At 45.3% G+C, this 25957-nt stretch overlaps 1 protein-coding gene across 1 annotated transcript in view; it reads left to right on the top strand.

Annotated features, from left to right (window-relative positions):
* Window positions 1-25957, top strand: part of HADHA (hydroxyacyl-CoA dehydrogenase trifunctional multienzyme complex subunit alpha) — a 47827-nt gene that overhangs the window by 2383 nt on the left and 19487 nt on the right. Inside the window, exons 2-10 of the mRNA XM_068117303.2 lie at window positions 2101-2145; window positions 2809-2879; window positions 14336-14469; window positions 15648-15786; window positions 23661-23780; window positions 23949-24051; window positions 25210-25332; window positions 25447-25565; window positions 25703-25759. Of these exons, the coding sequence (XP_067973404.2) occupies window positions 2101-2145; window positions 2809-2879; window positions 14336-14469; window positions 15648-15786; window positions 23661-23780; window positions 23949-24051; window positions 25210-25332; window positions 25447-25565; window positions 25703-25759 (911 nt within the window). The remainder of the gene's footprint in view (window positions 1-2100; window positions 2146-2808; window positions 2880-14335; window positions 14470-15647; window positions 15787-23660; window positions 23781-23948; window positions 24052-25209; window positions 25333-25446; window positions 25566-25702; window positions 25760-25957) is intronic.

Below are 25957 nucleotides of genomic sequence, written 5' to 3'. Positions count from 1 at the left end.
TTATTATTTTTATTTAGAATCGCCAGCCCGTGGACTAGCTGGATGACAGAATTGCAAGGTCAACATAATTTGACAGCCGTGTTGAGTGGAACAGGTGGACAATGGAAATACAGACAGACGAGACTAAAATTAGAAGCTCATGTTCCATGCAGGCAAGGCTGGAATAAGAAAGAGTCTGCGTCTAGATCTGTACGTGAGGCAATGCGGGATTGCCATTGGGTTACTTTATTTAGTAACGTGATTTGTAGCATATTTAATCACTGACCTCTGGGTGACATCATCCGGTATCAGCACTCCGAGGTTTGAAAACGTTAAAGAAAGATAAATGGCTGATCTTGCGGATTTAGATAACTTTTGGCACCCCATCTATTTTGTTTGAGTTTTGTTGTTGAAGTGAAATATTACAGATGACCAGAATGGTGGCGAATAGCCTGCCTGCTACTTGTTGGCTTGAATGTTCTTGAGCCAATCGGTTATCAGAAGCTGAGTGGCATTCGTCTGGTTACTCACTTCAATGGGAGACGTCGTTGGAAAGCTGTTTTGTTGGTGTTCGAGTACGCCATCCTTCAGATGGGGGAGGACAGGACGATAATCTGGCCGTCCAATCTGTTTGGGTTTTTTTTTTTTTTTTTTTGTATACTGAATCGAGGCTCGTGAAAGAGCTAACATTTACTTCACAAACAAATCAACCAGACAAACAAAATATATAAAAAGAGGGAGCGGAAGACAAGATGGGGAGAGAAGGGGAAGCACACAAACGCAACATTTGAGAGCAGGGAGATGTGTGGGTGGGAGAGGGCTTGGGGGGAGGGTTGCGGACATCATTTCCCCCTGTCTCTTGAAACCGACGGGCCATTTAGTGGCCACAATCTGGCTAAACCTCCCGCGGGGAGATGAAGTATGATGTGCAAATTGTCAGTCTCACCCGTTCCCAGATAGCACAGGAGAGGCTGTCGTAATCGGTCGATGCGAGTCCACACACAGGTCTACTTTGATGATAGATCATTCATTTTCAGATCTACATTGATTTGTATACATTGCTCCGATGACCCTCTGCGACATGTTGTTATAAAAGGGATGTGTATGTTACATTTCCTTGGGTTAGTGATTGAATACAGCAGCCCTTTACTCAAGGATAACAATCCACGACCCATTATTATGACGCTGTAGTTATCATTAGTTATTAGTGCAGCGCAGGCACTGTAACCACTAGGTATTCTGTAAACGTCATTATTGCTCTTTGCCCATCATCAATCTTTTTGTGAGCTGTCTGAACTTTCACACACTCGGAGACCAGCCAAAGTAGCTTGCTCACACAGACGCGCTAATCACATGATCTCCAGCGGGAATGCAGCACGTCAACTTCCCCTTTGGAACACGATTTTTGTGGTTTTGAGCCAAGGTCTTGCCCCTGCGCAGCTACAATTTGGTGATTCTGGATTTTTTTTATATCTGGGATAAAGTCCAAACTGGGAAATAGCAATTCCTCCCCTGTTGATTTTGAAAGTTTGTAGCTCTTCTGACTTTGGATGTGGTTGGCGTTTTGTCAAAATGTGCTTCCTGGCTATTTCAAGCCGTTGTAATTGGGGATGTCATATGCGGGCTTTTCTTCCACCCTAAGTTCCGTTTCACCTGAAGAGGAATGGGAAATTAACTCGATGCGAAAGATGCCCATCCAACTAAAGTGAAACTAAAACTGCACTCACTGGGGAACCTTGGGTACTGGCAATCCATATTCAGTGGGGCAATTGAGGAGAAATATCCAACCCTTCCTCCCCCACTCTCCCGATCAAATGCCAACCCACAGAGTTAGTCCATTCTCTTATCCTATCAAGGAACATCGATTCAAGGAAGCATCAAGTGCCATTTTTAAAGTCTTTTGTATGACCCGTCCGGGGTTCAAACCGCCGACGCCCCCCCCACCCCCCCCCCCCCCCCAGACTCTCAGCGAGCGTTCCCTCTAACTTCAATACCACTGAGTCTGGTAATGTCATGGTTGGTTGTTTTGTAAATTAATTGTCTTGTTTGGTGTTGTTAACATGATGGACACTGTTGAGATTTGTAAAGGTTGTCTCTTAATCAAAACGCATGCCGCTGCAGGTTTTGACTTTCACCGAAGCTTCTCTCAAACCTCTTCAGCTTTTGGTATGTGAGTACCTTGTGGTTATTATGGTACCTGATGTGTATATATATATATATATATATATATAACTAGTATTTAAGTCCATCAAAAATGACGGCCTAGAACAGTTTATTCAATGGTACAGCCTCGACCTAATGTCAGGTGTGCTTATATCTTTTTATTTATTAGACATCATACTGACGGAAATGAACACTTGGTTTACTCTGCGCATGTTGCACATCACGTGCAGGGAGTTTCACCTCTCTTTGACTTTATTATTATAAAAAATTTTTTAATGCTTCTGTACACCGCCCTTGAGGCTTGGTTTGCAAGCCAACACCTACAATTCCAATAGTACAGACATAATTATTCTTTTCTGGAAAATGTTTTTTTGTTTTTTTTTATCCTCAAAAATAGACAGTAGTGGACACACATTCGTGTTAAAAGATTGGCCTTTAAAACCTACCCTTATGAAGGGGGCAGACAAACACACAAACTGACATTGTGCCTTATATGATAGAGATTATTTATGAAGTTTTATTTCTTTATTAATTTTATTAATTGATGAAGTTGTTTGTTTGTTTATTTATTTATTTAGTAATTTTATTTATTTAATTTTTTTTTTTTCTTTGAGCATGAAAAAGGTTTTCTTGACTTTTTTCCCCTAAATCCCCACCTTCATACAGCAAGAACGCATTGCAATTATGAAACAAAGGGTGATGTGGCGGTGGTTAGGTTTGACTGCCCAGACTCCAAGGTAAATCTTTTGTTGCTGTTTCGACTCATTCTATTGCACCTTTCCTATTATTTCAATCTGACCATGGTTCTTTCCTTTCTGCACCCAAACCACTGATCCTTAGCACTTCCAAGTGGTGTATTTATTTATATTTATTTGTATTGACTAACAGCTCATATTGGAGCTTGTTCGGAAGCCACATATGGGGTGGAGACATTAATGTAATTTCGTATGAATTACAAAGATGCTGGCAAACATTGGATATATATATATATATATATCAGCCTGGTGTTGGCTTAGCGGTTAGGGTGCCGGCTTGGGATCCTAGGATCCTGGGTTCGAATCCCGGTCGATCGCTGAATTAACGCCAGGGGGGTTGACTCAGCCTGTCATCCTTCCGAGGTCGGAAACTTGAGTACCAGCTTGCTGGGATGAATGATCACGGTGTGTACCCCGATTTAGAATAGGTACACCGTATCGCTGCACATCGTAAGAGCATGACCAAGGGTTGGTGTCAGGAAGGGCATCCGGCCATAAAAACATTGCCTCAAACAGGGAACCATGATTGTCATGGGGCCCGCAAGGCTAACCCCTGCTCTAGCGGGGAGAAATGGCCTTAAAAACTATCATTCATTCATTTATTCATATTATATATATATTGTTGCGGATCTCGAACGTTGGCTCTCCCCTTATCAAGGGGGTTTTAATCCCCTTGTCCTTTTATCTGGCCGACCAGAGTCCTGGAAGTTATACGCTCCTTCCGGTCGGTATTAGGTAGGGTTATTGGTCAATTTAGTCCTAATACCTAATTACTAACACCGACCGTGAAGCAGGGAAATAACTCCCACCCGAACCAGGCGTTAGTGGACACGGCGAACGAAGCGAGCCGCGATTCGGGCCGTTAGCAAGGACTAAACCCGATTATGGCGGTTCCGATCGTGCCACGTTTACCCAATGGAGAAAAGACTGATGCGATCGGATGGAGAGGAAACCCAGAAAATAGGAAGAACAAGGATTGGTTTATTAATTATGTACAAAGAAAGAAGAGGAAACGAAAGAAATGTACAGGATAGGAAGAGGAAGAAGAAGCACACAGGGCAGCCTTAAACAGTCATATTCTTAATACCCCAGGACAAACGGGCCCATCTCACATACACACTCACACGGGGATTGTAGATGGTAGGGTGGAACAGGTAGAGGGTCCGGCGATGGCGTCCACCTCGTCCGGTCCCCGACTCGTACCGTGCAGCAGATGGAAAATGGCAGCAGCTCTCCGCGTGTAGTGGAACGCGAACGGACAATTATATAACGGGGGGAAGCTGGTGTCCTAGCGTGCACACTCGTGCCAAACGCCCCCTCTCCAAAGTCCTGCCTTTAACTCCCAACGCCAGCGAGCCCTCTTTAATCACAGCAGTCCTGGACAGTTCTCTCATCAGCGCGCTTCCTTGCAGTCCTGTGAAATGTGCGCTCTCCCAATAAGCCTTCTCAAATCAGCGCCAGCGATCAAGTCCTTTCGCAAAGCGCATATAACCACGAGTTATTTTACCAAGCGCGCTTCCAGCAAGAGTCCTCTGGTCAGTCCTTCAAATGTGCTCTCTGGTAAGTCCTTCAAATGTGCTCTCTGGTAAGTCCTGTGAAAGGGCTTTGCGCTCGCTTTTATAAGTGGACCAGCGATCGCTCCGCGAGCCCAAAAGCCATGCCTATCAGGCGATCTTACCTCAGCCCTGGTTGGCTGGGCATTGCTTACCGGCCACGCCCTGATGGTGGGTTGCCGTGGCCACACCTGCTTCCTAGCACTCCGTCCCCTTTCTCGGGCCTCACCTCGTGGCTTATGGCGGCATTGAGCAAGCTCACGGGCAGCGAAGGCTGCTGCTGCTGGCCGAGGAGCGTACCAATTTGGGAGGGCCGTGGGGTACAGACTGTAGGGGCGCGCTTAATGGCGTCACTTGGAGAGGGAGGCTTGCAAAATGAATGGAATGGGGCATGCTCCTTATTTGATTGACACAACGCAGATTCAACTATTAGAAACACGGCCTTATCTAAACACATATTAATGAAATAACTGAAGTCCTATGGTGACCTACGTGTTGCTTGTGGCCTACCTACAGTCACGTGAAAAAGTAAGTACACCCCATGTAAAGTTTTGACTTTTTCGACATATTTCAACATACAGCTATTTGATCTTCATTTCAACAATATTGATAGATAAAGGTGATATAATATAACAAATATCATGAAACATTTACATTTTGTAGTCCATTGTATGATTTAAATAAACATAAATGCAAATTTCGCATGTAGAAAAAGTAAGTACACCCCTACATTTATCACTACTTCAAATACCTAAAATTAGAATCAGGTGCATCAGGTCAGGTGCAAATGATTAGAACATCGTTAGAGAGGATCTTGGAAGAACATGTCTTATTTAAACCTCAGACATTTAGTTTGGTTTGCTCTTTGTTGTTGAAGTATGTGGCGTCACCATGCCTAGATCAAAAGGGCTCTCTGACGCCTTCAGAAAGAAGGTTATAGATGCCTACGAGTCTGGGAAGGGATTTAAAAAGATCTCCAAACAATTTGAAATCAATCATTCGACTGTCCGGAAGATCATCTCCAAGTGGAGAAGATTCCAAACAACTGCCAACTTGTTCAGGCCAGGCCGCCCCAGCAAGTTCAGCCCGAGAGCAGACCGCAAGATGCTGAAAGACGTCTCTAAGAACCCCAGAATGTTATCACGGGGTCTACAGGTAGCTCTTGCCACTGTTGATGTCAAAGTGCACGAGTCTACCATTAGAAAGAGGCTGCACAAATTTGATCTACATGGGAGGTGTGCCAGGAGGAAACCTTTGCTGTACAGAAAGAACATCAGGGCAAGACTAAAGTTTGCCAATGAACACCGAGGCAAAGACCAGCACTTCTGGAACACGTTGAAGCTCAACCGAAGGTGGACCTTGCAACATGACAATGACCCTAAACATACCAGTAAATCCACCAAGGAATGGCTAAAAAGAAAGAAATGGAGCGTTCTGGAATGGCCAAGTCAAAGCCCGGATCTAAATCCCATCGAGATATTCTGGGGGGATTTGAAACGAGCTGTGCATGCAATAAACCCCTCAAACATCGCACAGCTGAAATAATTCTGCATGGAGGAGTGGGCAAAAATTTCTCCCAGTCGATGTCAGAGACTGGTAGACAGTCATAAGAAACGCCTACTTGAGGTTGTTTCTGCCAAAGGGGGCAATACCACCTATTAGAGCCATGGGTGTACTTACTTTTTCCACATGCGTAATTTGCATTTATGTTGATTTAAATTTTCAATGGACTACAAAATGTAAATGTTTCATGATATTTGTTATATTATATCACCTTTATCTCTCAATATTGTTGAAATGAAGATCAAATAGCTGTATGTTGAAATATGTTGACAAAGTCAAAACTTTACATGGGGTGTACTTACTTTTTCACGGGACTGTATGGGGTGCAACCTTTAACCCTTTAATAATGTCATATTTACATGTGTGGGTTCTCAAAACCGCAACACTGCACCCCCGCCCCCCTTTTCCTAGGCTCGGCCCGAGCCGAAACAATAGGACTATCTTAACAATTAGTGTGACACTTAGGTGTAGTTACCCTCTACTTTTAACCTACTGCCCTGAGTGCGACAGTTTTAACACTAGATATGTCCCCCCTGCTGCATTGCGTCCTACCTAACTGACTCACGCCCACAATTAACCGAATTACGGAATGGTTCTCAAACTAAACATTTAAGCCGGTGGGGAGTATTATTTACAAGACTACTATTATTTACACTACAGAAGGCCTGGTGTTGGCTTAGCGGCTAGGGTGCCAGCTTAGGATCCTAGGATCCTGGGTTCGAATCCCGGTCGATCGCTGAATTAACACCAGGGGGGTTGACTCAGCCTGTCATCCTTCCGAGGTCGGCTAATTGAGTACCAGTTCACTGGTAATTCCCTGTTTGTCGTAAAAGGCGACAAACAGGGTTGGCGGCAGGAAGGGCATCCGGCCGTAAAACATTGCTTCAAAAAGGGGACCAACAAAAACAACAACAACCACGGTGCCCGAAAAAGGCCAACCCCCGCTTTGCGGGGAAAAATGGCCTCTAAAGGTGGTTTTTTATTTTATTTTATTATTATTTACACTACAACCCAGGACCTGTCTTTTGTGGGAAAAGAGAAGAACGTTTTGAAAAGAGGAAAATGCCATTGCAATGCACTGCACCGATACACCATACCCATATGCACCAATAAAATGCACCATAATAAAAAAAATGCACCAAAAATGCACAAAAACAAACATTTTAAAATAATAAATGGTGTCTTCTTCTTCTCTGCTGGGTCGATGTATCTTGGCTCGATCTTCTTGCTTGATGTTGATTTAATAAAAAGGGCACAAACCGCGTCCGCTTTTTTAAAATTTATGGCCAGCAGGGCCAACGTAGGTGGTCCGACTGCTGGGCATTGATGCCACTTAAAACAGTGGTCCGCAAGCCAGATACCGCTGGCAACAATGGTCGGTCCCAGCAGATGTGCCAGGCCACAGAACGTGTGGTCCATAAGTGCCAGGCCACAGAACGTGTGGTCCATAAGTGGCATGCCACAGAACGTGTGGTCCATATGGTGCATCAGTGCAGGCAGGAGGCAGCAAGGGTGCAGGCAGCACAATTCAGGGCACCTGCACACTCCCCTCGGACAAAAGACCATGGTCCATGAGTGGGGAGGCAGACAAAGCAGAGATTAGCGGGGGGCAAGGGCGCAAGGGTACACATCAATGCAAGGTAATGCGACATGAAGGGCGCGGGAGAGCGAGCTAAGAAAGCTCGTCCCTACTCGTTCGTCACCCGCCATGTCACCTACTCTACCCTTGCCCTTCCCCGTATTTACACAATTTACACATTTATCAATTCCGTCTCTACCGTCTTGTCTTTCCCATCCCCTAATACCAAATTCGTTACCAATCCCTCCCAAGAAGGAAGGGATGGAATCAACACAATGTCTCACCCACGTCAAGATGCGTCTTTCATTCCCAAATCATCTGCAAAACATGGTGTGGAGTCCTGTCACCTCGGTGAGTAGATGCGGATTGTGCGAAGAGACTTTCTCCTAACTATACTTCTAAATGACATTAACACAGTTAAACTACCCGGGGTCTCGCCCTGCCAATCCATTGGCCACCATTACACTATGTGGTTCTAAAAACCAATTCCCATTGACCATCCCTGTGGTGCTCACCAATTTGGGGTCTCACCCCCAATTTTTCTCTACTGTGCCCTCGCACAATTTCAGGGCTGGGTCGTGTGGCTCTCCTAGCAGGTCCTACTTACCTGCGCACCTCCGCCACTGAACGTCACCACCCGAGCTTGCCTAGCTCCTCGCTACCCTAACCTGGGGAAGGCCCTCCCTGGCACTTACCCCCTCTATGCCCTCTCTGGCATTGGGCTACCTGGGTCCTCTCCTTAGGATCCTCGGGCCCCGCTGAACTCTACCTCTGAACTCTAACCTCGCTCCCAGAGCCTACCTGCGGCCTCACCCGGCCGACAGACTACCAGTGGCGGAGTGCTCATTTAACCATGCGTACTAACAGGTGTTACGGGGTCCTCCCCTATCCCCTGGTCTCGGTAAACCTCCGAACCCCGTGAGGACCCCCGGCAGAAAGATATGTTATTCTTTGTTGAAATCAATCTATAATGAAACCATCAATTAAACCATCAAATGAAACGATCAAATCAATAATGAAACCACACCAATGGTCGTCAACGAACAAATAATATATTAAAAAGCACACAAGAAGAACCATACAACAATGGTGGCAATCAACCATACAATCAATCTCTTAAGATGGTACCATCTTGTTAAGTAAGATAAACTCACTGCTCTCCCAGTGAATGGAACCGAACACTCCTCAATGTCTCTATAACTCCGAGGGGATGAGGCGAAGAGATGATGGGGCGAGTAAGGAGGTGTAGGCACGGCGGGGACCGTCCCGTGGTCCCCAACCAACAGCAAACTGGCGGTGGAAAGAGAAATCCCAAAGACGCGATCCAGACGTGCACATTCACCGGTCAACCAGCGAACCGCATCGTATTCTTCAAACGCCGCTGTCGCACACGCACATCCCCGGCAGACGGCCGGAGGGTGAGAAAAGTTGGCGCGTACCAAAACCTTTTTCGGTGAACGCAGCGTGCGAGGCAAAATGGCGGACGGCTCTTACTCGAGCCGCAGCCTCTAGGCGAGGATTCTTCGGAATCTCACGCCTGTTCCTGACTTCGCAGGCTTTTTCACTATTCCAGCGATAACACCAATCGCTCGAGATTCCTTTCAAGGACTCAAAGTTCACTCGCGATGTACGCTCGACCACGCTAGGTACGGAACTTCTACAGATGCGTCTTTCCACACCTACCTCACGCCCTCTTCCTCTTCGCTCGACGTCTTCTGGTTCCCGATCTGATTTCCTGTCTCATTTTTACCATGAGCGCTTTTAACCCTTTAACCACAATAACCATTTCCCTTAAACAATAATAATCGCAATACTTAGAACCACAATAATAATAACAACAATAATAATTAGTGCCGAATCCATAACACTTCCCCCCCTCAAGAAAGAAAGTTTGAACACCGTGAAAACTTTCTTTGCATGCAAACTCTTTGAACAAACAAAAATAAACTCACAACCCAAATCACCAATTCCCATGAGCAACAATTATCACATCTCAAAAATAAAGCAACAAAATTTCGCACAACCCACAGAGATTTCCAAAATTAATTCACTCTGGACAAAGCGTCAACAACGACATTGTCCCTGCCCTTTACATGTCCAATTTCCCCGTTGAACCCCTGCAAAGCCAAACTCCATCTCAGCACCCTCTGATTTTTTCTTTTAGTTTCTTTTGAATGAAGGTTAAGGGGTGGTGATCAAAATCCAAAGTCAAGCAAGTCTACAGCACCTTTCCCCTGGAGGCCGAGCTGAAAGCCAGGTTCCATGGTGGTTGGGTGGTGAGGCCTGGAAGCATTCACTACATGGACGCCTTTAGGAACGTGGGGTTCACGGTTAGTCCGTGCAGGAAAGTTCACTACATGGACGCCTTTAGGAACGTGGAGTTCACGGTTAATCCGTGTAGGGAAGTTCACTACATGGACGCCTTTAGGAACGTGGCGTTCACGGTTAATCCGTGTAGGAATCTTGGCTCGGCGGCTCCGCAGCATTCAGTGCTTCAATTTTTCCGAACTTTCATAATAATTATGGTGGGACCGCTTGTCACTGTAGTCACATGAATAGCGGTCTCCTTCTCGGCCACTATTCTGACAATCCTTCCTTCGGGAGCTGCCGTAACTCTGGGAGCCTCCATAATAATATCGATTGCGGCCACCACCAAAAATACTACTCCATGGTCCTCTTCTGTAGCCCCCACGACGCCTATGAAATGCCTTCCCTACTGTTATGGTCCGACCCTCCAACTCCTTGCTATTCAGATCCTTCTCTGCATCTCTGGCGTCCTTTGAGTTTTCAAACGTGACAAAGCCAAACCCTCTTGACTTTTGTGTCTCCCTGTCTTTTATCAGCAGCACTTCCAGAAGTGGTCCATATTTGCTGAAGGCAGACTCCAGAACATCTTCCTTTGTTTTGAAGTTCAGTCCACCTACAAATAACTTGCTAAATTTGTCGCCCTCCCTAACTGGGGTGGTGTTATTTTCCCCACTGGGCTTTTTAACAACCATCGGGTTGCCATAGACTTGACCACCGGCCAAATCGTTCCCGATAACAGATACTCCCTCTACAGGAAGAGTGGCTTGTAAACCTACGGTGACCGGTCCTGCCACCACATCGGACTCCAAATGGATGGCATGAAGTGGAGCTCTAACACAGCCACCAATCCCCTGTAAACGAACACTATCACCAGTTGCCGTCTCTTTTGACAATGGCAAGATGCCTTCAAGTATTAAAGATTGATGTGCTCCGGTGTCCCTCAATACCCTAACAGGTCTCCGGTTAGTCGAGGCTCCATCCAGTGACACAAACCCCTCTGAAATAAATGGTTGGTAACCTTCTTGAGAGCGATTACTCACATTTGCCATTGCATTCGGAGTGGTACTAGTCGAACTCCGCTCCTGATTTTCCTTTCCCAGCGCATAACAGTGGGACATCAAATGTCCAGGTTTATGGCAAAAAGCGCAAGTAGGCCCGGAGGAGAACCTCGTGGTTTGTCTCGAGCCCCCCGGAGGGTAAGTCTGCCTTGGAACTGCTCTCTTCGGATTCCTCGAAGTCGTGGTATCAGAGTGGTCCTCATATTCATCTCGAGGCCGCCCCCATGAATTTTCGTTCTCCGCCCCTGATGTACCATAGCTCCCCTGGCTAGGTCTAGGCGAGAAGTTAGGTTTGTGGAACCCCATCCTGTGGGTTAAGGCATAGTCATCAGCCATGGCTGCTGCCTCATACAGCTTTGGTACTTTCCTTTCCCTCCAGATGAACTTTAATGTCCTCATGGACACACTGTTGGAATTACTCCACCAGGATCAATTGTCGCAGTAGTTCGAAGTCTTTCCCAACTCCTTTTGAATCACACCACCGATCAAACATGGTTTCTTGCATCCTGGCAAACTCCACATGGGTCTCACTCTCCCTCTTCCTGGCATTCCGGAATTTTTGCCGGTAAGCTTCAGGGACAAATTCATAGGTTTTGAGAATGGTTTTCTTCACTATCTCATAATCTGCACATTGGTCAATCGGTAAAGCCGAATAAATATCTTGAGCTTTACCCACCAGAACACTTTGCACTAATATGGTCCAGGACTCCTCCGGCCAGTTTAGCATTCGAGCCACTTTCTCAAAGTGTAAAAAAAACTTGGCTACCTCCTTTTCATTGAAGAGTGGAACCAGCCTCACATGTCTGCCAACATCCCAGGTGTTCTGACTAGTTGTCGAACCAGTCGGCATGGATGGTACCTCTCCTCGTTCTCTCATTAAATCCAGCTCCTTGGCTTTAATTTCCTGCTGAAGTGCCATTTTGTGTGCCTTTAACTCCCTTTCCGCTTTTTTCTCCTCTGCTTCGAGTTCCCTTGCAACTCTCGTTTCCACTGCTTTTTCCTTTTCTACCCTTTCCTGGAGTTCTCTTTCAACTCTCCTTTCCTCTGCTTTTCTTTCCTCGAGTTCTCTTTCCTGTGCTGCTCTTCTTTCCTCGAGTTCTCTTTCCTGTGCTGCTCTTCTTTCCTCGAGTTCTCTGTAGCTCTCCTTTCCTCTGCTTTTTTCTTTTCTACCCTTTCCTGGTTCTGCAATTGCATCTCCAGTTTCCGGAGCTCCACATCTTCTTGTTCCTCCGGTAACCAATCCAAGGCTACCTCTGTCCATGTTCCTAATCCCACCAGAGATTGTATCACCACTGTCTGCATCTCTGCCTTCTTCATATTTCTTCGGACCTCCAAGCTAAAATGTTTGGCCAATTTAAAGAGTTCCGATCTTAATAATGCTCTGAACTGTGCCTCACTAGGGGGTCGCTGCAAACTTCCCTGCGTCAAACTCCATGGTGACTATTGTTAACACCTGTTAACCTTCACACAAGAAATCTAAAAAAAAAAAAAAAAATTTTTTTTTTGGGGGGAAAATTTGGGAATGTTGGAAAAGTTCCAAATTTGGGAATTCTGGGAATGTTAGGGAATTCTTTCCCGGACTAAATTTAGGGAATTTTATATCCCGGACGAAGACCCAATTTCGAGCCCACGACTTTCAATTGGACGAGCCCCCAATTTCTGGGGGTTTTTTGTTGTTTTTTGTATACTGAATCGAGGCTCGTTACGGGGTTCACGCTGGTTACCTCAGACAGAATCCACACGGGTTTATTCTCCGACTCACAAACAAATAAACACACAACAAATGAAACGAGCGTTACGCCTCGGTCCCCCGTCGGTGAAGTGATGTGAGTTGACAAAGTGGAAGACTCAGAAAACATGGAAGAGTCGATAATATTTGCGAGTGGGTTGGAGACACACCCACACACCAGATTAGAAGTTAGTAGTTCGTTTATTTTTCAAGATATTTCGCTCACAAGGTTCAGACATATATATGGTGGCGGCCATCTTGGATTTTGACGTGGCGACCCAATTTTCAATAGCGTTCTTCCTTATTCCTCGATACACCCACACACCGGATTAGAAGTTAGTAGTTCATTTATTTTTCAAGATATTCCGCTCACAAGGTTTAGATATGGTGACAGCCATCTTGGATTTTGACTTGGCGACCTAACTTTCAATAGGGTTCTTCCATATGCCTAATTGCACCCACACACCAAATTAGAATTCGGTCCTTCGCTTACTTTTATAAAGATATTGCAGTGCACGCACGCACGGACGCACACACGGACGGAGGAGAAAACCATAGTCCCCCTTTCGCTCCGTGGTGCGACGGGGGACAATAAATGCCACAAAAATGAAATAAAGCACGGCAATAAAATGAATGTTGAGGTAAAATTAAATCCTAATTTGAGACGTCTCCATTCAAACACAAATACACAACAGGGGAATGATAAAATAAAATGAATCGTTTTAAGCTGGCCGACACTCAGCTTGTTCAACAAGACCGTTGAATGAAGTAGGCAGTACAGAGTGGCCCTCGCCCCTCGCGTGGGAAATGCCCAACAATGGCGCCGAGTCACTCTCCACAGCCCACGTACGTGAGGTAGGTCAAGCGGGCTGTCCTCTTTCGGTCCCTACTCTGTCCGAAGCGCCAAGAGCCACACAAACCGCCATGAACACCCCCGCCTCATGATCGTAAAAGTCCACATGGGCTCGGCAAAGTTATCCTCACGCTTGCACACGAGCCAGGAACCGCCAAGCCAGAGACAAAGAGCGACTGCCCAACACGAAAGCCCCGACCGAGCGAGAGAGTCTTCTTCCTCCTTTTCAATCCTTCTCACTCTGACGTCCCTCTGTCCAGTCGCCGAGCTCCGTTGAATCGCCCCATGGTCTTGCTTGACCAATGACGAACCTCGCGGCGTGGCCTTTTTCCTTTCGCGGTTGGTGGGCGGGATTAATTGTCAAACGAGAATGTTCGGCATGGTGTTGGTTATTGTTGTTTAATTGTAGGTTGTTATTATTGTTGATGTTTGTAACAAGCATGAGTTTTATTGGTTGGCCTTGTTGTAGTTGTCGGAAAAAAGAAGAAAAAAAACGTAGGGAAAAGCCACAGGAGGCAATCACAAACTGTGGGAAAACGAACTTGACCCTTATCTAGATAACACCGCTCCACCACCCGTGTGAAGACACATAAACAACCTTAAGCTCCAGTTTCCCTACTTAATACATCGAGATGTCTCCGACATATCCACGGTTCATGCTACACCTATGCAATCCTATCTGTCACTGGGATATTTCATCCTCTACCTCCACAAACGTAACAATTTTTTGTTTTCATCAAGTACTGCATGTGGGCCTGTCATCTTGATGGTCATTGTGATGTGTGTTGCGCTGCAGGTGAACACGTTGTCGCGGCAGTTCCAAAAAGAATTTGAGGAGGTAATGGAGGAAGTGTGGGCAAATTCTGCACTGACCAGCGTTGTCCTCGTCTCCAAAAAACCAGGCAGTTTCATTGCTGGTGCTGATATCAAGTAAGGCTTGTCCTCCATGTATTAGTGCATTTGCATTCAAATTGGACCAATGAAAGGGTTACGGTTTCCTGACCGACTCAAAAATAAATGCTACCCTTTTTTGAGGTTTTAAAATTTTTATTTTTATTTTTATTTTTTTAACTGAAAATTACATGAAATTGGGAAAATTATAGGACTTAAAAATCTTTTACCTCAACGTACTTTTCATATACCTTTGTTTTCCGTGACTGTAGTCTTGTATTCACCTTCCCCTTTTCTGGTGTTAATTTGTGGAATGCCAGTGCGTTGCGTGCTCTTCAACCCTATTGGACTCTTGTCTTTTTTTTTTTCCTTTTTTTTCTTTTTGGACTCCTATCTCTCGTGCTTTGTCTACACACAGCAGCACGTTCCACGCCCAATAGGTGTTCCCACTTTCCTCTGCCCAGTGACGGGTTCCCACAGTCTCTGCACATTGGCACATTATCTTGTCCCACCCAACAGCGACCGTCACATGCCCCACCCATCAGTACCTCCCGTAGCCAATGTGCTCCAGGAGGGCAAGTGTTCAACTTTGTAGCAAATACGTGCAACACAAAGACTTCTTTTGATTCTGTTCCCCTCACCTATCCCTCCGCTCCCATCCCAACTGGTTGCCAAGCAGCGTGTATGGACGGTATGCCGTTTATTCTGTTTAACCGGGTTCTGGGGAATTGGTATACAGCATGGTCCAGACTCAGGAAGGGCATCCGGCCATAAAAACATTGCCTCAAACAGGGAACCATGATCTGATTGTCATGGGGCCCGCAAGGCCTGCTCTAACGGGGGAAAATGGCCTTAAAACGATCATTCATTCATTTCATTCATGGTCCAGACTCAACACTGATGACGAATTTGCATTCAACCACCAACTGGTTTATGCTTCTTGCAGCAATGCAAGATGACTCTTGATACACGTCTCTTTTGATGACCTTAGTAAAGGTAATATATTGGGTTGAGCTAGTATGTATGCATTGAGGCATTAAAGGATTTCCCCAAAAATCCATTACTCAACGCCTTAAGAAAATCCCAACGTACATACCCTTTTTATTTTTGCCATGGAACTTTAATTCCAGGATTATTATTAATCTTCTTTGCCTTATAGAGGGGGATTTGTTTAGAGTGGAGCAGTTGACCAATTTTCTCTGGTGCTCTCTCTACAGCATGATATCGGCATGCAGCTCAGCCAAGGAAGTGACGGAGCTGTCGCTGTATGGTCAGCAGTGTATGGCACGTCTAGAAGCTTCTAACAAGCCTGTGGTGGCTGCAATCAATGGCTCCTGCCTTGGTGGGGGTCTAGAGGTACAGAACTATCCAGTTGCCTCCCCATAGTTGCTGCTTTCAAACAGATAATACTAATAATGTAATAATAATGTATCTATCTATAATTCCAGTAATCTCTGTGTGTGTGTGTGTGTGTGTGTGTTTGTCTGTGACCGCTGTTTCTCGACAACTACCGGTCCGATATACTTGAAACTTGCCAGGTATATTGCTGGGGACCCGAGGATGTGCCTTTTCAAGGTTTCATATTAATCGGAGAAGTAGTTACCGAGCTATGGCGATTTCTTTACCAAACTCCGCAAGCCGTTCGCTTTGGACCAAACCATTTCATGTAAATAGAGGGGGGGGTTCTGTGGTCGTTGCGAATGGACCAAACCATTTCATGTAAATAGAGGGGGGGTTTCTGTGGTCGTTACTGCCACGTGGTTTCAAAGTTTTTTTTTTGTTGTTGTTGTTTGCACGCATGCTTTTTTGCACGCACGTACGGGCACCCACGTACGGGCACGTCCTAGTATTTGTAATTTGCACATACCCACCCTACAGGGTACTCAAGGTGATAACAGAATTTTACATATCATCTTACTATAATTCACTAAATGTCCGTCTGTCTGTCTGTCTGTCTGTCCGTCTGTCCGTCCGTTCCCAGGAACCGCCAAAACGGCTGAACCGATTGCAACAATATTTTGGGTCGGTAATCCTGGGACCCCCTGGAGTAAGATAGGCTATATTGTTTTTCCAATTTTCCAGTTTTTCCAAACACGATGGAATAATAGTTACTGATATGAACAGTGATGTGGCTTTTATTGAAATTCTACAAATACTGTTTAGATTTTGATGAGAATTATGAACCTACCGCGAATGCGGAAGTGGACAGATGACGGCCATGAGTGGGTTTGATAATATCCCAATACAACCGTCATTCAATCGTAATGTTAAATTGTTAAACATTAATCGTGTTAATCGTTTTGTTAAAGTATCGATTGATGATTGGAATTGAGTGAATACAATTACGATTTTGAATTCGTAATTGTGTTCACCCAACCGTACGGAACTTCACATCAGGATTTAAATATTTGTTTATGCCATGAATGTTGTTAAAAGTTTATTTTTTATATCAATGTTATTTAATTTGTGATTGGAGTTGTGCTGTTTGGAATGAAAAAAGAGATATCGAGTTCAAGTGAATGACGGAATGTCGTGACGGTTTCTACTTTCTAAAGGTGAATTCGTGGATCGCCATATACAGATTCGCCACGGTCCCACGATCGATGTTTCTATACGTGAACGTACCTGTTTGTTTGCGAACGGGTACGTTTTTCATGGAAGTCCTTCACGAACTTGCTGTCCATGTCTGACGTGCGACTGAAGGTGCTACAGGAATTTGGAATTTATTGGTTTTATGCTTTAGCATTCGCCGTTTCTGCATTGTCTGTTTGCTTCTGGCCTCCCACCCGTGCTCAGCACGGGTACCTTACTAGTAAACATAATACAAAAGAAAAACGAAAACAAAATTCATCTAACATTAGGCACAAAATTCATGAATACCAAAGGTGTTATCAAAATTCATGAATACCAAAATCAAGAAATTATTAGATGCAAGTTATGAAACGCATTGACCAATATAACGTTATATCAACAAAAGGAAAAAAACCTAACACAAAATATGAAAGGCAATATGAAATATTGCAATGAAGAATATCAAAACATAGGGGCAATACCCCTAGTGCTCGCCCGGTAGAATAAACGGTATACATTCGTGGCCAAAAATATGGGCACCCTGCAACTTTTTTCAAATAATGCACCATTTCTTCCAGAAAATCAACAACAACAACAACAACAACATGCATTTCAAGGCCATTTCCCTGCTAGAGCGGGGGTTAGACTTGCGGTCCCCATGACAATCTTCTCCATTTTGCCCTATTTTCTGCATCTCTCCTTGTTAACCCCCTTGCCCGCATTTCTTCTTCCACCATCTTTAGCCAAGTCTTTCTCGGTCTTCCCCGTCCTCGACTTCCTTCTACATTCATTTCCATCACTCTTCTCAACCAGTCACTTTCATCCTTACTCAACAAATGACCAAACCATCTCAACCTGTTCCTCTTCACAGCATCAATCACAGGCTCTATTCCCATCATCTTTCGCAATTCATCATTTGTCTTCCTCTCTCTCAACGATACTCCGCACATCCACCGAACCATTCGCATTTCCACCCTTTCCAGCCTTCGTTGCTGCTCTACATTCATTACCCATGTCTCGCTCCCATAAATCATAACACTTCTCACACATGCAGCATACACCTTTCCCTTCAGCTTCAACGACACTCCCCTCCTCATCAGCACGCCACTCAGTTTCCGAAACTTCTTCCATGCACATCTCACTCTAGCAACCGTTGCTGAGTCTGATCCACCTTCTCCATTCAGCATGTCTCCGAGGTAGCAAAATGTTTTCACACCTTCCAGCTTCATGCCGTCTCCAAGATCCAACTCAACATTTCCTCCATCTGCAGCTCCCTCTGTGCACACCTTACATTTGAAAGTAGCTGCCACACTGGTTAATGACCCTCTCAAACCACTACATTTTTGATGAACCCACTCAGCGCACATTGTACATTGAATGGAGTTCACTCCGACACACTTCCTGCACACAGCACACGGCCACTTCCCAGTTCTTTCCACCTCACCACATGCTTTACGACTTGCCATCACCTTCGTCTTTCCGATATTCACCTTCAGACCTTTTGTCTCCATACATTCCTTCCACTTGTTCATCTTTTCCTTCAGTCCATCCATACTTTCCGCAATCAACACCAGATCATCTGCATACAACAACTCCCACGGTAAACCCTCCTTTAAGTTCTGAGCCAGCACCTCCATCACAGCTACAAATAGTAGTGGACTTGGTACCGACCCCTGTTGCACTCGCACCTTCACCTCAAACTCACCACTGTTCCCGTCCTTCATCCTTACAGCTGTGCACGCTCTTTTGTACATTGCCATCACGACTCTGATCAACCATTCCTCCACTCCCAACTTCCTCAATGCCCATGTCAATACTTTGCGTGGAACCCTATTGAATGCTTTCTCCAGATCAACAAACCCAAGAAACAACTTCTTCCTCTTCTCCATGTACTTCTCCTGCAACTGCCTCACAATAAAGAGCGCGTCTGTCAAACCTCTTCCTGGCATAAATCCAAACTGCATTTCGTCGATCTTCACCTTCTTCCTTATCCTCCTCTCCAACACCCTTTCCAATACCTTCATTCCATGCTCCAATAACTTTATCGCTCGGTACGAGCCACACTCCTGAGGGTCACCTTTCCCCTTGTATAGAGGGACGAGGGTACTCGGCTCCCAATCCACTGGAATGCGGCCTTCTTTCACCACCAGATTACAGATCTCTGTCATTCTCTTCACACCCCAACTTCCTGCTGCCTTCCACATATCTCCCACAACTCCCGTCGGCCCTCCCGCTTTTCTACTCTTCATTGCTTTTATCGCTTCCTCAACGTCCTTCTCAGTTATCTTCTCTGCCGGTCCTAAAACTGGGTTACTCTCCATGTTGCCATCCCATTCATTCTCTGTATTCAACAGCATTTCCATATATCTTTTCCATCTTCCTTTCATTCCATCTGGGTCCACAACGATTTGTCCCACTTCATCCTTCAAGCAACTCACCCCCATCACATCACACCTCTCTTTCGCGATCTGCTTTGCAATCCTGAATACCGCTCTCTGACCCTCTTCCGAATCCAAGCGTTCTCCGAACATTTTCCTATATGCCTCCTGCGCATTTGCTACCTCTTTCTTTGCAGCCTTCTTGGCTGCCTTATAACTTTCATGCTCTGCTTTTTCTGCTCCCGTACCCTTCGCCTTCTGCCACTCCTTGAACTTCTTCCTCTTCTCGTCAATCCTCTTTCCAACTTCATCATCCCACCACAATGTTTCCGAGTGCCTTGGTGGTCCTTTTGTCCATCGACATACCCCACCAACGGCTCCCAACAGACTATCTTTCATTGACATCCAACCACTTTCAAGCTCAACCACATCATCCTCTACCATACTCAGCCTGTCTTTTAATGCCTCCCTTTCTGTCACCTCTTTCAACCTCCACACCTTCATTCTCGGTTGGTACTTCACCCGCCGATCTCTCCTCGCACCTTTCACACTTATGTCGCAGACAACCAAGTGGTGCTGTGAAACAGCCTCCTCCCCCGGGATCACCTTTGTGTCCCGGAGGTGCCCCCTCTCTCGCCTACGCACCATCAGGTAGTCGACGGTTGTCGTCGACCCACCTGACGTGTATGAAACAAGCTTATTATCCTCTTTCTGGAACTGAGTATTACAAATCAACAAATCAGCTCCATCAGCAAACTCCAAAATCCTTTCACCTTCTCCATTTCTCACACCATATCCGTAACCCCCATGAACTCCCTCAAAACCGTCCATACTCCTTCCCACATGTCCATTTAGGTCTCCTCCTACCACAACAACTTCCTCATCTTTCACGTTTTCCATCAGCTTCTCTATCGCACACCAGAACTTGTCCTTCTCTTCATCGCTCCGACCAACCTGCGGAGCATACCCCGAGATGACGTTCACCAAGAGCTTTCCAATCATCATTTTCACCATCATCAACCTATCACTCACTCTAGTCACACTCACCACACTGTCTACAAACTCCTCAGAAAACAGGACACCAACACCATTCACGCCCTCCGGGCACCCTTGCCACACAAACTTGTATTTCTGTCCCTGCCTACCCTTCACCATTCTCACACCACTTCCCTTCCATCTCGTCTCTTGCACACAACATATGTCCACTCTTCTTCTGACCAATACTTCCACCACTTCTCCTGATCTCCCTGTCATTGTCCCTACATTCCATGTCCCAAAACTCAGAAACCGATCTCCACTTCGGGCTGTACCCTGCCCATATGTAGTTGTAATTGTCATGGTTCTCTTTTTGATGCAAATTTTTTGTTTTTATGGCCGGATGCCCTTCCTGACGCCAACCCTCTTAGTCGCCTCCTACGACACGCAGGGATACGGTGTACCTATTCTAAACCAGGGTACACACTGGGTTCTTCCAGAAAATCGTTGAAATTAAAAAATCTTTTGGTATCCACTTTGTATTTCTTTGGTTTGCAGTGGAACAAAACAAAAAAAAGCTGAAAAATGACAATCTTAGCTTATTCCACACAGAAATCCTAAAATGGCCCGGACAATATTATTGGCACCTTTTAGAAGATGTTAGAAATAGATTTCAAGCAGGTGATTCTCCTTTACTTTGGAATTGAACACACCCCTTGGTGAGTTGCAGGTGCCTGCAATATACAAATCACTCATTCAACCAGTTTGAATAGAGAAAAGGAATCATTCTGCTGTTTTGTGTCACTGTGTGTACCGCAATGAGCATGGAGAAAAGAAAGAAAACCAGAGAATTGTCTGAGGTCAGACACAAGATTGTAGCCAAATATAGACGATCTCCAGAGATCTTGATGTTCCTGTGTCCACTGTACGCAATGCTATCAGGAAGTTTAAGGCCCGTGGCATTGTAGCAAACCTCCCTGGACGTGGCCGCAAGAGAAAACTTGATCGAATATTGCAGCGAAGGATTGTCCGAATGGTGGAGAAAGCACCTCGATCAACTGCCAAACAGATTCAAGCTGACCTTCAGACACAAGGTATGTGTCTTCAGACAGTTTCAACTCTAACCATCCATCACCACCTCAATGAAAGGGGGTTCTGTGGGAAAAGACCCAGGGGGACCCCACTGCTGAGAGAGAGACATGAGAAATCCCAACTGGAGTTTTCCAAAACACACCTGAACAAGCCAAAATCCTTCTGGGAGAATGTGCTGTGGACAGATGAGACCCAATTCGAGCTTTTTGGTAAAGCACATCATCTCTGTGTTTACAGAAAACAAAATGAAGTCTTCAAAGAAAAGAACACCTTCCCTACAGTCAAACATGGAGGAGGTTCAGTGATTTTTTTGGGGGGGTTGCCGTGTTACGTTTGGCACTGGGTGCGTTGAATGTGTGCGCATGGCATCATCTAGTGTCGGAAAGCTCGGTCTCCGTCGAAGGTCACAGGTCTTTCAGCAGGACAATGACCCAAACACACTTCAAAAAGCACCCAGGAATGGGTCAAGACAAAACGCTGGACTGTGATGAAGTGGCCAGCAATGAGTCCAGATCTAAATCCCATTGAACACCTGTTGGGAGATCTGAAAACAGCAGTTGGGAGAAGGCACCCTTCAAATCTGGGAGAACTGGAGCAGTTTCCACACGAAGAGTGGGCCAAACTGCCAGTAGAGAGGTGTAGGAAGCTCATTCATGGCTATAGGAAGCGCTTGACTGCAGTTATTTTGTCCAAAGGCGTGCTACCAAATATTAAGTCGAGGGTGTTAATAATTTTGTCAATGCCATTTATTTTTATGTTCTGATATAAAAGGATATATTAAGTTCTGAATGAAAAACAAAGGTTCAATATATACAATATAAACAGTGAAATAAAGAATTATGGAGACCAAATACTTTTGTCAATTTCACCTTATTTTCAGAGAAAAGTGTGAGTTATTTGAAAAAAGTGCAAGGGTGCCAATATTTTTGGCCACGACTGTACTACACTGATTAAATGGATTTTAAACCAATTTGAATGGTTTCTAGAAGAAAGGGCAGCATGTGGAATCGTACTAACATGATCATAAAACTTTAAACAAACAAAAAAATACCTATTTTGGGGGGCAATCCCTACCTCCCCTCCCTCCCATCCTGTATACCCCCTCAGGGCCCGATTATATATATCTTCTTCTTTTTTTTTAACCATGAACAAATTTTGGTACATCACTGGTGATTGTGGTCAAGTTTCATCAAAATCGTGTGTGTAGTTTCATAGATAAAAGCAAATTCCTATTTTGGGGGGTCAAACCTGGATCCACTTTGACCCCCGGTAGACCGCTTTAGCCCCCGATTTTTTTTTTTTTTTTTTTTTTTTTTTAATGCCGTGAACAAACTTTAGTCACAACACAACAAATATAATTTGTGCCAAATTTGGTCGCAATCCCTTCAGCGGTTTCGGAGAAGAAGTTTCAAGTGTTGACAGACGGACTGACTGCGCGCCATCACATAAGCTCCCCAGAACTTCGTTCCAGGTGAGCCAAAAACAAAACGATCAGTTATGGCGTTACGGACGGTACATAGCTTTATTCATTTGCTTTGCTACCTTAGGCTTGTGTCCCGAGGGTGCAACCACATGATAGAGCTCTTTGATGCCGTGCTTTCACATAAAGTTTACATCGACTGTGTTTGAGCCGATGAGGCCTTTTGTTTGCTCTACTGCTCAGAACCTCTCTGACTCGATCTTCTGTAAAAACGAACTCTTGTCAAGGTAGCAGTAATATGTCAAGGCTATATTATATTATATTAATTCGGACCCCGACATTTGCGGTTCCTGCATTATCGGACCCCGCATATTTGCGGTTGATAAGTTGTGACCTGCTTCCACATTCGCGGCCCTGTGTACCGTGCATTCATGGTTTTTCGCGGGCGCAAAAAGAAATAATTCCACGAGCCGCGAGCATGACTGGTTAACATTTCCGGTAGCATGTAGGATGATGAACTTTCAATGAAGCTGGATGCCCCTGTGTTAACACTCGGTAATGCAGGTTGAAGATGCCATCATAACGCTTGGAAAGAGCAGGCCAAAGTTGATGCACCAAGGAAAGAATATCTTGAATAAATCCGGGCAGTGTTAAAAGCCTTGTGTGGATATATTCCCTGTGGGGTGATGGCTAAAATATCAAAATGCGAATTCGTGCTAAAATATCTAAATGCTATCCGCTGGTGGTTCATCATAGCATTGTATCCGCATTGTATCCGCATTGTATCACTGCAGTTGGCTTTGGCTTGTCACCACCGCATTGCCACAAAAAGCAGCAAGACTGTTCTGGGTGCACCCGAGGTCATGCTTGGCCTACTTCCAGGGGCCGGTGGCACTCAACGTCTACCCAAACTGGTACGTTCAGCCCACTTTGTCTAATGTCGCTTGATGAAGTGCTGAGCAAGACGAGCAAGGATGATATCCTTTGTTCGAATCAATCTGTCTGTTGTCGAGTTTCATTCTGATTTTGATAAATTTTGACCTGCAGGTTTACTTTTAACTAACTCCACTATTCATTCTCAGGTGGGAGTTCCAACGGCTCTTGACTTGATGCTCACAGGACGTAATATTCGTGCTGACCGTGCCAAGAAAATGGGCCTTGTGGATCAGCTGGTGGATCCCTTGGGTATGTGGTTGACTCCAACGGTGCTTGCAGAGTTTTTTTTTTTTTTTTTTTTTTGTATATTGAATCGAGGCTCGTGAAAGAGCTAACATTTACTTCACAAACAAATCAACCAGACAAACAAAATATATAAAAAGAGGGAGCGGAAAACAAGATGGGGAGAGAAGGGGAAGCACACAAACACAACATTTGAGAGCAGGGAGATGTGTGGAAGGGAGAGGGCTTGGGGGGGAGGAGGCGTGGAAAGGGTGGGGGGAGGGGGAGGGAGAAGTATAAAACACAAGGACACCAAGGACTTCCAGGACAGAAGTTGGTATTTCAAAAAAGTGGAATTGGGGTGAAATTAGCGGGGATAGAAAAGATCAAGGTTTTGGATGGGGGAGGATAAGAGATGGTGGTGAACAGCTGTTTTAAAGACCTGGAGGGTGGAGTGGGATTGAAGAGAGTGACGGAGTTTGTTCCAGAGGCGGGAGAAAAGAGGAATGAAGGAGTGAAGGTGAGCAGAAAGTCTTGATTTTGGCAGTTTAACCATAAGAGGGTTGCAGGCAGATCTTGTGCGACCTGTAGGAATATTTGCGGGACAGAGCCCAGAGAGAGCTGGGGGGGCAAGGCCAGAGAGGAGTCGGTAGAAGACGGAAAGACCACCTACCTGCCTGCGGTGAGTGAGTGAAAGGCCCACAGAGATAGCTTCATCGCGGGAGATTCCAATAATTCTGAAAGCTTTGGTTTCAACAGCGTGAAGCCGAGCTAGGTGTGAGGCAGGAGCACCGGCCCATAGGGGAGAACAGTATTCCATTGAATGGGTTCATCACATTTGAGTGAATATATATATATTGCATTAATTGACATATGTGGGAAAATTACATGCCAAGACCAGGAATCAAACCCACGTCCTCTGGTAAAACCGTACCAGTGCTCTGCCATCTGAGCTATCTGGGCGACCCTGACCAAGCATGCAAATGCAGGCCAAAATGAGTCTTCCTCCATCTTAGTCTTCTACCCTGCTGCTGTTGTTTCCCCCCTCTCTCTGCTGTTCCTTTTGCATCCTGTTTCGCCCTTATCCGTTCACTGTACTAGCTCTTCCACGAGCCTCAACTATGTATACAAAAAAAACCCGTTGATGTTATTTGAGTAAACCTCACATATTGCTCTTGATACCAGGCCCTGGCCTAAAGCCTGCTGATGAACGAACTATGGAGTATCTTGAAGAGGTTGCAATCCAAGCAGCCAAGTCATTGGCAGCAACTACGAAGCTACCTGAAAGGAAGCTCGGCTGGATGAGACGTGAGTGTGGCCCGAGCCAAGGCTTTTCTTCATTTTTATGTTTATTGTTTAATAGCAATGTATCCTTACTTCATCGTCGTCGTCACGTCTCTCCACCCTTCTCTGGCTTCTCAGGGCTACAGGACTGGGCGCTTGGCATACGACCTCTGCGGGAGCAGGTGTTGAAAAGAGCAGATATGGCTGTGAGAAAGCAAAGCCATGGCCTGTACCCTGCACCACACAGAATCATTCAGGTGGGCATACCTACACGCATGGGTCACCTGTGCCAATGCAGTCACCATACGAATGCTGCGTATTGACATGCACAATCGTGTTCTGAGTATTTGCAGGGTTGCTGATGAGAGTCCTGTATTGAACTTGCCTCCTGCAGGTTGTGAAGACCAGCCTAGATTCTGGAAAAGAAGAAGGCTACAAGTCAGAGGCACAGGTACAGTATGTTGAGGTCCTCACCTGCACTTTTTAAAATCTTTTGTCATTACAAAATCTTTTATCTTTTGTCATTTTAAAAATCTTTCTGGCCTGTTTTACAACAACTGGCAAGCTTACTCGGCCTCCTGGATATTATCTTCCAATCACAAGACTAAATGTACAGCTTGCCTTGACTGTCCTAACTTTTGATTTGAAG

This window comes from Myxine glutinosa, chromosome 5, assembly GCF_964187855.1.
Source record: "Myxine glutinosa chromosome 5, kmMyxGlut1.1, whole genome shotgun sequence".
Taxonomy (NCBI): Eukaryota; Metazoa; Chordata; class Myxini; order Myxiniformes; family Myxinidae; genus Myxine; species Myxine glutinosa.
The sequence above is the reverse complement of the archived record's forward strand: the minus strand, read 5'-3'. Positions and strand labels throughout refer to the sequence as shown.